We start from the raw sequence: 10,971 nt of genomic DNA, 5'->3' as shown, positions 1-10,971 counted from the left end.
CCGTGATTGGCTGACGCCGGCGCACGAGGCCTGTAGTTTGAAAGCTCGTCTAGGGCAGCCAGTCAGCGGGGCCCAAGAAGTGTTGGATAGCACTAGCTCAGTAACGCGCCTGCCTTGCCTAAGTTCACGCCGTTCGGGAACTTCATTCAAATCAAGCACGGTGCTCGCTTGGGGGCGCCTTCGAGAATGATGACGCCACCGACGGGAGCGAATCACTCGGTGGATCACACGACGGAGGACGCGGCTTTCTGACGGCAGTTGCGATCGAGTCCACGCTGAGACAAGAAAGCTTCCCAGTTGGCTAGCGACTTGGCGGCTAACTTCCTTGTTGCGACTCGGCGGTGTCAAATGGGAGGCCGACAAGTTTGCTTTTGACTTCGGACACCAAACTACGGGTGGAAGTACCCGCTCGTACCGCACCAGCCGCAGTGGGTTAAAGGAATCGGGGCTTTAAATCCGGACGGGCCTCGGGCCTGCACTCTTGTCCACGAATGCGGTTTGTCGTCGGGTACCGTTAGCCCCCGGAGGCTAACCTAGCTCACATTTACTTAGCATGTGCTAGCCAATTTGTAAAAATGCACACCGTGGAGGAGTCCGGATGTTTAATCGTCGACTGCTAGCTGAATGTCAAATTGTGCGTGTGGCCGAATTGGGTCGTGATAAAACTCTCGTGGAACACATTCAAAACATAATCTGTTAGCTTTGTGATGCTAACGTGAAGCTAGTGATCGCGATAGCCGCGGCATTCCGAACGTGAATTATGATGCTAACTAGCCCGGTGTTATTATGTCCCACTGCACAGCCGGAAGCTTAATAGTGTAAAAGGTTCTTTCTCAGTGAGCGTGGCGTTGATGTAACCCTCTGGATAAATGCCGAATTCGGATGTTGTTCGGGATGGCCGCGGCCGGAGTCCCTCCGCGCAGAGAAATGCTAGCAGGCAGGACAGGCGTAACGTCAGTAAGCCGGGAAGCAGCACGGCCCAGCGGGACAGACACCGGGACAATAGACGCTCCTCGGCTTCTCGTCGGAAGAAACGCAGACAGGCCAAGGACAGAGACTTGTGGCACATTGGTGCAACGGAAGGCACTGTCAATGACCGACATGGCACTTTGGTCAAGGAGGCTGAACTTCGGACACTGGTGGAGTACGATGACGTGAGCTCCCAGTCCGAGCGCTTCTCCGGTAGCCCCTCGCCTAAACTGGAGCGTCACGTCGATCGGTTCTCCGCGGACTTCGGGGAGTGTAACGGCCCGGTGAGGGACCGCCGGGACGTTTTCCCCATCAGGGACGAGCATGCCAAAGGACCCGTGGAAAGGAGCAAGGACCTCGACCGGAGGAAGGAACGTCCTAATCGTGAGAGAAACGCCAAACCTCGTGGTGGCCTCAGCCCTAGCATCTCTAAAAACCACAGAGACGTGATGAAGGCTAATGACAAAAATGGCAAAAGGTCGTCCGCCGGTCAGTCATCGCAGGCTGTAGACAAACGGGACTCCAAAAGGCGACAGAGTAAAACGAGAGCTGATAAAGAACCGCCATCTGCGTACAGAGACGTTCCTCCTCAGTCATATCGAGACGAAGAGCTGAGAACCTACAGGAGAAGCCCGGGATTCAAAGCTGAAAGTCCCTATGGGACATCCTACTCGTACAGCTACCAATCCCCGCCTGGCTACAACCAGATGATATCGCGACGAAGCCCCACTTACCCGAGCAAAAGAAGCTCTCCCATGCCCAACTACTACAGCCGAGACGCTGACGTGTACGGAGCTTACGGTATTGCCAAGTCACCCAGCTCGTACCCGAGCAGCAAGAGGAAGCGATCCCCTACCAGTCCGGCCAACTGGCGCAGATCTCCCAGTTACGGCCGGCACAGTCCGTACGAGCAGGGGGAGTTTGTCGCCAGTCCGTTCGGAGGCCGGCGGAGATCTCGAAGTCCCTACAGGAAATCCCTCAGCCCGAGTCCGGATGTCAGGTGAGGTACAAGCCTGAGATCTGGCGGAGGATTTCTCACCTTATCTGGACAATGTAGTCCAAGGCCTGTAATGAATAGCCAAATTCCGACAAGACACAATGTAGTCCGGCTGTACTTTGAAACGTGCAAAGTGCTTGTAAACACGCTGCGTCTTTTTTGTTACAGGCGATCGGTGAGGTCTCGCAGCCGCAGCCCGTATCCTCCCAGCAGGCATTCTCGCTCCCGCAGCCGCCACCGCCATTCCCGCTCCCGCAGCCGGCCCTCCAGCCTCTCACCGAGCACGCTGACCTTCAAGAGCAGCCTGGCGGCCGAGCTCAGCAAGCAGAAGAAGGCCAAAGCAGCCGAGGCCGCCGCCAAAGCCAAAAGCGCAGGCAACTCTTCCACGCCCACCAAGGGCAGCACTGGCGCACACCAGCCCAGTCCCAAGACCAACCACGCGGCCAGGAAGGGCCGCCCGCCCTCGCCACCCGCACCTCCAACAACAGCGGTGGAGAAAGGCCCACGCACGCCCACGTCCGGCCAGCCCCAGTCGCCCTCCAACCGCACTTCTAAGAGGAGTACGGAGCAGCCCACCCCCCGGAACAAAGACGCAAAGGCAAAAGATGACTCCAAGAAGAAAGCCACGACGGCAAGCGGGCCGAGCAAAGAGAAGGAACGAGCCAGTGGGACCTTCATCTCTGGTGTCCCGTCCCTTCCGCTTCCCTTGAGTGTTCTTGAGCAAATTGATAAAGTTGACTGGTGGGTACCTGTGAAAATCCACCATATAGACGTCATCGTGGTTTTCTTTAATGTCATTTCTTTGTAGAGCCATACATAAACAATTACGCAAAAATCCATCAATGCTTTTTTCTCCCCCCTCAGCGCAAAGGACTCTTCCTTGTCGGCGAAGAAGAAGTCCGACCGAAAGGGTCGACAGCTGCTTGCCGAACTGCCGCTCCCGCCGGTTCTCTCCAGCCGGACGTCTTCTCCTCGCAGTCCGGCCGACGACAAAAAAAACCAAGCGCCGCGTAGAAGGCCCAAGTAAGTTAGCGTTTTTCACACTCGTCACCTGTTTGAATACGAACCAAATGTCCCTCTCGAAACACGCATCTCAGAATGTGCGGCCCCAGATACGGCGAGATCAAGGAGACCGAGATCGACTGGGGCAAGCGCTGCGTAGACAAGTTTGAGATCATCGGCATCACGGGAGAAGGCACGTACGGCCAGGTGTACAAAGCCAAAGACAAGGACACAGGTGGGGGAACGCTCTCCTTTGCTTAAGTGGCACCCCAGCGAGACATGCTGCTCGTCATGCTGTGTGCAGCGGAGATGGTGGCTCTGAAGAAGGTGCGTCTGGACAACGAGAAGGAGGGCTTCCCCATCACGGCCATCCGAGAGATCAAAATTTTACGGCAGCTCAACCACAAGAGCATCATCAACATGAAGGAGATCGTCACCGACAAGGAGGACGCGCTGGACTTTAAGAACGATAAAGGTACGCTTCGTCTCGTGTGCCCCTTTGGATTTATTCTAGATGCCACAGAAACCTTGCAACAAATCCCTTCTTCTACGGGCAGGTGCTTTCTATTTGGTCTTTGAGTACATGGACCACGACCTGATGGGGCTGCTGGAGTCGGGCCTGGTGCACTTCAACGAGAGCCACATCAAGTCGTTCATGCGGCAGCTGCTGGAGGGGCTGGATTACTGCCACAAGAAGAACTTCCTGCACCGTGACATCAAGTGCTCCAACATCCTGCTCAACAACAAGTGGGTCCCCTCCGTGCCACCGGCCAGCCTGATGATGACTTTGACTCTTGGGTTTCCTAACACATCTTCTCTCTCTCTCTCTCTCTTTCCTATCAGAGGAAAAATCAAGCTGGCAGACTTTGGTCTGGCTCGCTTGTACAACTCTGAAGAGAGGTGAGCCCGCCCGCCCGCCTTCGCACGCACCTCTTTGGTTATTCGTCCAACTCCGGCAAGGCGTTTTCACGTCATGTAATCCCATTGAACAGAATTTGAATTTATTGGAGAACTCTTAAGCGTCACTTGTCACGTTGAGCGTTTGAGTCGCGCCGCATTTCAGTTTCGGCCGCTCAACGTCTGCGTCTCGTTCCCAGTCGGCCGTACACCAACAAAGTCATCACGCTGTGGTACCGCCCCCCGGAGCTCTTGCTGGGCGAAGAGAGGTACACGCCGGCCATCGACGTCTGGAGCTGCGGGTAAGGACACAAAGAGGACAATGGCGTCACAAACGAATGTGGTTTGGACAAACAAAATGACACTGTTCGCAGATGCATTCTGGGAGAATTGTTCACCAAGAAGCCCATCTTCCAAGCTAACCAGGAGCTGGCCCAGTTGGAGCTGATCAGGTCTTAGAACTGCACTTTTGGATTTTGTCCATTTTGTTTCTGAACACATAGCTTCAAGAAGACAGACAGAAATCAAACCTCAGTCAGTTAGTCGTGCCTTCCAACATCATGCTCACATGCCACGCAAAACGTTACAAATGTTGGCGTTACGACAGTTGGTGTCCATCGTTGCAACAACTTTCTGGCTTCCCAACTTATTGGAGCACTTTGCTGTCTCGCAGTCGGATATGCGGCAGTCCGTGTCCGGCGGTGTGGCCCGATGTCATCAAGCTTCCCTTCTTCAACACCATGAAACCAAAGAAGCAGTACAGGCGACGACTGCGGGAAGAATTTGCCTTGTAAGTTTTAAGTCCTGCTTTACTTTGACTAGTACTGCATTTTGAGTCGATAACCTTGAGGCCTTGTCCTTCCTTCAGCATTCCTCCGACTGCGCTGGATTTGTTTGACCACATGCTGAACCTTGACCCCAGCAAGCGATGCACGGGCGAGCAGGCGTTGAGCTGCGAGTTCCTCAAGGACGTGGACCCCGACAAAATGCCCCCGCCAGAGTACGTTCATCAGGAGGCGGCTTAGTTTGTTTACTTTTGAGATCACGACCGTTTGGATACGAACCACTGAAGTTCCTTTTGTGTCTCCAGTCTCCCACTGTGGCAGGACTGTCACGAGCTGTGGAGCAAGAAGCGTCGGCGTCAGAAGCAGATGCCCGAGGAGTTGGCCGGCCCGCCCAAGGCGCCGCGCAAGGAGCTGGGCCTGGACGACAGTCGCAGTAACACACCTCAGGGATTCCCGGCATCCGCCGGCATCAAAGCCCCGAGTGCGGCTGCTTCTTCACTGCTGGGTGAGGGCGAGAAGATGCTGCACGTTGTTGCTATTCGACTGTTAATATTCGCATTGCGTACGGAAAACAGGCCAGCCGCATAGTAACCCCTGTTGTACTGTTTTATGGGCAGACGCGAAAGCTCCAAACTCCCAGTTGACCCAGGAGCAATTCGCCGTCCTGCTGAATCTCCTCGGGCCGCCCAACAACGCCGCCGCCGCCGCTAACCCGGCCCAGTTCTTCCAGGCTGTGAGCTCCAAGGTCAACCAGGAGACGTTGCAGCAGCTGTCCAAAGTGCTGCCCCCCCCTGAGGCGGCTCAGCCACTGGTCACCAAGCCCCCGCGACCACGCACCCCGCCCATGCCCAAGCCCCCTTCTCCTCCCCCCGAAGGGGATGCGGCAGCGGCCGCTGCTGCAGCCGCCACTCAGACGGCCGTCACCATGCTGCTGGCTCAGCTACTGCAGGCTCAGAGGCAGGAGGCTGGGGGCGGGCCGGAGGCGGCCGACAGCAACCTGTCAGCGGGAGCAGATGTGCTCCCTCCCGATACTAAGAGACCCACAGAATCCAGCCCAGTCACCCCTGGTAATCCATTTTAGTTGTCATTTGATTTAGAATCGCACGTTGGTTGGACCACTCTGTCTTTGTTGGTCTTACAGTGCCGGACCTGGCCGCTGTCCCCATCCTGCCCCCGGACCAGAGACCCCCCGAGCCCCCGGAGCCACCTCTGCACTCCGACCTGGACTACAGGCGGCCGCCGCCCGAACCCAAGCCCGGCCACGCCCCGCCCATCGCGTCGGCCGGGGGAGGCGACGGCGGCGCCCGCCCGCCCGAGCCTGACTACCCGCCCCTGCCCACCGCGGAAGGGCCCGGCTACGGGGGCGACTTTGGCCACCCGGTCCCGCCACCCCCCTTCACTCCCACAGGCTTTGGGGACAGCTTCATGGGTCACATGATGGGCGCGGGGTTACCGCCTCACTCACTGAGAGAAGCGTTTAGCGGACCGAGCCAGGCCCCACCCCTAGAATCCTTCCCCCCACCGGGCCCCCCCACCACAGGAGGAGCCCCTGGGATGTTGTTTGCCGGGGACAAGGACCACCGCTTTGAATACAGCCCCCTCCCAGTGGAAGGCCAGCCCAACCCCGGCGCCCTCCACCTGTACAACCACACTCTGGCCCGGAAGGACGGCATGCCGCCTCTTCCCCCGCCGCCCGTCCCGCCACCAGGCCGCGCTTGGGCCTCGCCCTCCTCCCAGGTCCCCCTCGGCTTTGTCCCTCACATCAACTCCACCGTTCGAGGTCGAGGGCTGCCCTTCTAGACAAACTGGAAGCGACACTTTGTGACTTGACGCCCCTCCCCCCGTCCAAGACGGTCAAGTTTGTTAGAGGAGCTTTTCTCAGACCATTTTCATATTTTTGTTGTAATTTGTTTTATGAGTCTTTTAACGTCAATCTTTTGAGGGGGGGGGGGGCGGTGGACAGCTAGTCTTATTCTGGTGCATTCTTACCCGACCAGTGACTGCGACCACTTAGACAGTACTTCAGGATTGTTAGTAGTCATGTTTTGCACTACTGACTGAAGTAAGTTCAAAAACACTTTTAGCAGGTCAAGGGCATCGCATCATTTGACCCCCGCCTTCCTCGTGTGTATTTTTTTTTTTTTTTTTTTTTTACAATAATGCTCCTGTGTGATGACACTTGGATGAGCAAATTTCATCATGAACGCGAGACTCTGGAGCAAATGTAAAAGTTGTAAAATGGTTCAACGTAAAAAGGACACAAAGTGTTTCTTCTCTTTTCTTTTGGTATTAAAAAAATCCCGACCACACCAGATTTCCCTTTGGCAAGTGTTTATTAAAGAAATGCCACTGTGTAAAACTATTGTCTTTTCAGTTACTATAAAGATTATTTTTCAATGTCTTTTTGCTGCGTTTGACTGTATGTTACCTATGCTACCACTGGGTGGTGCCATTTTGTAAAAGTTATTTTCTACTCTAGGGTATTCTCAGCGGAAGACAAATGTGCTTGCCATTCATTTAGCACGTTTTACACTGCCACGGGGTTACTTCCACAAACATTTTGAGCAGCTCGTGAAGTATAATTTTTTTTGTCTTTATTCAATACTTTTTCTTTGTAACTAATAATGACGCTGATTTGGAGAAACAAAATATTTCCCCATCCATGACATACTTTATGTAGTCGTCTCCAAGAATGATTTGCAGCGAGCAGCAACTTGGACGTGCTTCTCCAGCTTGTCAAAGACCTCAAGAGCCCCTTTAATGGTGATTTTAATAGAAATCACTGGTGTCGCGCTGACATTTTTCTTTGGCAATCATCAAGCATAATATTCAGTGCGTCGTCGTAATGACATACAAGACAGAATAGGACACAATCACAGCGCTTTTGTGATGTATAAATAGCAATTTTGTCAAGTAAAAATAGCTTGTCTGTACATAGCTGTGTAAAGAAATTAAAAGCGAACGGAAATGTAACAAGCAGAATTTTAAACGTGTTCTCAATGGGGAAAAAAACAAGCAGTGGCCATGACATTAAATAGCAATACATGACATTGAAGAATGTAAAATAAAACATTTATGCAAATACAAACAAACTAGCATTATTTGTCATCATTCCCCCCCCCTTTCTTTTTTTTTTTTTTACAACTCCCATTCTAACTCTAGGGGGCAGTAAGGCGCCCCTTAAACGGAGTGTCCACGAAGAAGTAAAGACGTCATCATTTGTTTAGTCCCTTTTTGGTTGAGTTTAGCGAGTGATTCGTTCTTTTTAGGTGAAATATATTTTATTGAACACATTATGCAACATTATTGAAATGCATTGGGTTATTTTAAGACAAGAGAGAGAGTGCGCAAGGACAGCAAGTGACAGAAGCCATAAAGATGAAACGGAGGCCATAAAGATGAGCTGCACAACATGCGGAGGAAATTGAATTGACTCCTTCCTTATTGGAAATCCATGTGCAGGAGCGTGAAATTTAACTCTGCTCTGTACGTAAAGTCAATAGTGTGAACATCAACAAAGAAAAGAGAGCGAGGTGTTTGCTTTTGATGCTCCGTGCAGGCATTCTCGGGTCCTCCTCATGTTGGAGGCCATCAACGCGTTACTAGGCTAAGGCCTTGGGGCTTAACGACTGCTCATGCTGTACACTCAATTGAAATTAAATCAAGTGCATTTTGAAAAAAACTGCATTATCTGCATAAAATACCTCAGCAAATGATTTGTGCTCTACAAATAGAGTGGAGTGAATTTGCTGCTTTATCTTTTGCAGTCAAAGAATTAGCAAGTAAGTCACTAAGTGAGCTCGAAATGGGAATGCTGCTTTACACGTAGGTTGGATCATTACCTCTTGGACTTTTTCAAATATAGTATCACACAACAAGTCCAAGGGGCAATTTCCGAAGGAAGAGTAAAGTTTTAGCCGGCAAGTTGCCCTTCATCTATTTGGTGCAGCCGCTCGAGGTGATGCATCTGCCGTCACTTTGTTTACCGCGCTGGCTGACCTTTTCCCTCTCTCTTCCTATTTTACCAGCAGCGTGGAAGAAAGATGGCTACGTCTCCCTCCCGCCAAACGTGTCAGCGGCGGCGCTCGTCTCTCACTGCACAGGCTCACCTGGGAAGAGATCATCAGTGTATGCAGTTGGGTAGAAAAAAAATCACGTTGACTTTTTACTGGTGTGCATTTCAGGGATTGTCTAAAAGCAAGCGCTCTTTGGCCAGCAAGAAAGATGGCTCCGAGCGAGTAAGTTGGAACGTGAGCTAAAAACGTCTCTGTGTGCGACTTCAAGCTAACTTGGTGACGCTAACCAAGCCAGCGATAAATCCAGTCCTAACGCAAAACAAGTTTGACACCCGTGAAACGACGATGGCTAAGTAAATGACAGAATATGCCGATGGATCGAAGCGATTAAAAAGTAACAAAATGACTTCTTTGCCACCAATTCAGAATTTTTCCTTTTTTAACACTAGAAGTTCAGCAAGATATTGGGAGGCCTTTCTTTGCGTAGCGTCGACGCTGATGCTTTCAGACCTGAGACGCCACTCGATGTCAAAACACGCCGGGATTAAAGTCTGTGATCTTGCACTGATGTTTTTGGGGCGGTGGGGGAGGAAAAGCGCATTCCTGAAAGGCCGTCATCCTGCCGGGAACTGCGCATTTGGACAAGAACGTTCTCGGCATGCACATACTCGCTTTCTCGCATCTTTCTTATGAATAATTGATGCCTTTCGCTCCTTTCATGCTCAGCGTAAGTCATTTGCCGTTTTTTTTTTTTTTCGCTCCCCACCCGAAGGCGAGCCGGAAAAGAGAATCTCCGAGGAGCGAGATGACGGCGGCGTCATCCTCCTGGGCCCTTCAGCTCGTCTGTGTGGGAATCTGCAGAGATGAAGTGCGAACAGGCACGGGAAAGTCACGTACGTAGACAGGCATGGTAAAGTCAAGCCCTGAGTGTGGCTTGGTCATCCACTGATGGAGAGACGCTTTTTGGACAGGAGGGGGTCACGTTTACCTCCTCTGTCCGACTGTTTGCAGAGGGTGGCGTCGAGGAGATTTACTCTCCCCATCCTCAGAGTGGCCTCGTCGTTTATCGGCGGGTGCTCCGCTGTGACGCGCTAGCCGCACCCATCCATCTTTGGGCTGGTAACGAGCAAGCGGCCGGTAATTTAAGCCCATATCTCTGACAGGTGTATTGATCGAGGTGGCTCGGGTGTGGGGGCCGTCCCAGGGGGTCACAAATCATGGCGCAACACCGTCCGCTGGGATGAATCAGAGCGGCGCTCATTTGTCTTCCTTGTTGCCGCTCAGCACTTTTCCAAGGCTGCTTCTTTCCGTCACACATTGATGCAATTGTTGCTCGCCAAACTTTTCCAATATTTGCCTTTGGGGTGAAAATCCAGACGAAGCAGTAACGATGTAAAAAGGATGCCCGCCCTCCGACTCGTTGGCTCCCGTTACCCGTTAATGTATAGCACCATTTGCCGCATTACCCTTGTTTCCCTCCTGCAGGAGTTTAGCCCCTTTACCTAGAGCTAAAAGTAATTTTTCTGGAAAATTGACTTGGGCCTCTGCCTTCCACCCAATTTCCCCTCAGTTGCTTTTTGGGATTTCCACTCACCCGTATGCAAATTGTCAACACTGAAGACGAAATTGGCGTGTCACGTATTCTCGCAGCGCGCTAATTGTTTTGTTTTAGTAGCGCCCTAAACCAATTCCGGCCCCCCGATCCCACCTGGCTTTTGATGCAAAGCACACGGCGGGGAGTGTCGATCGATGCCTCGCAGGCGCAACACCGCAAAATGTTGATGAGGCTTTGCATGCGGGCCGAGTGAGGTTACACATCCCCGGAGCTCCCTTAAGCGTCGCCGGAGACTATTGTTCTCGGATTTTCATTAACACTTTGCCCTTTGCGAGCTGCAGGCAAATCACACAACTAGTTTGCTCGCAGACGCATTTTTTTTTTTTTTTTTTGCGCTTTGAATATACCTGTGCGCCGCAAATTGGCTGTCTTTTTCTTGGCCAAATGAAACTTAAATGATGTTTTTTTTTAATGCGCGGCGGTGCAACGGCAGCAATTTAAATGCAAATGGGGCACAAATGGAGCCCTGAGGTATGCCTGCATTCATGCCCAAATGAAACATGTCCATCATTTTCTTGCCGGATGTAAAGACGGTATACATTGTTATTGCTTGCCGAAAATCTCCCGTGTCCTAATTGGGTTTATTTTCTTTCTTTCTTTCTTTCTTTCTTTCTTTCTTTCTTTCTTTCTTTCTTTCTTTCTTTCTTTCTTTCTTTCTTTCTTTCTTTCTTTCTTTCTTTCTTTCTTTCT

At 51.9% G+C, this 10,971-nt stretch overlaps 1 protein-coding gene and 1 long non-coding RNA gene across 2 annotated transcripts; both read left to right on the top strand.

Moving 5' to 3' along the window:
• Positions 1–33: 33 nt before the first annotated feature.
• cdk13 (cyclin dependent kinase 13) lies at positions 34–7,051 on the top strand. The gene is made up of 14 exons (XM_088363725.1): positions 34–1,969; positions 2,135–2,707; positions 2,831–2,989; positions 3,064–3,203; positions 3,273–3,443; positions 3,526–3,715; positions 3,812–3,868; positions 4,066–4,167; positions 4,240–4,317; positions 4,539–4,655; positions 4,734–4,865; positions 4,956–5,155; positions 5,268–5,717; positions 5,792–7,051. The coding sequence occupies exons 1-14, from the start codon at positions 870–872 to the stop codon at positions 6,448–6,450; spliced, it is 4,128 nt and encodes a 1,375-aa protein (XP_088219851.1). The 5' UTR covers positions 34–869; the 3' UTR covers positions 6,451–7,051.
• Positions 7,052–7,834: 783 nt separating this feature from the next.
• On the top strand, positions 7,835–10,952 carry LOC148380905 (uncharacterized). The gene is made up of 4 exons (XR_015854671.1): positions 7,835–8,136; positions 8,682–8,888; positions 9,439–9,559; positions 9,678–10,952. It is a non-coding gene; the product is annotated as an uncharacterized LOC148380905 (long non-coding RNA).
• Positions 10,953–10,971: the final 19 nt, after the last annotated feature.

Source organism: Syngnathus floridae, chromosome 20 (genome assembly GCF_059516105.1).
Source record: "Syngnathus floridae isolate MCC-2025c chromosome 20, RoL_Sflo_1.0, whole genome shotgun sequence".
Lineage (NCBI taxonomy): Eukaryota > Metazoa > Chordata > Actinopteri > Syngnathiformes > Syngnathidae > Syngnathus > Syngnathus floridae.
The sequence above is the reverse complement of the archived record's forward strand: the minus strand, read 5'-3'. Positions and strand labels throughout refer to the sequence as shown.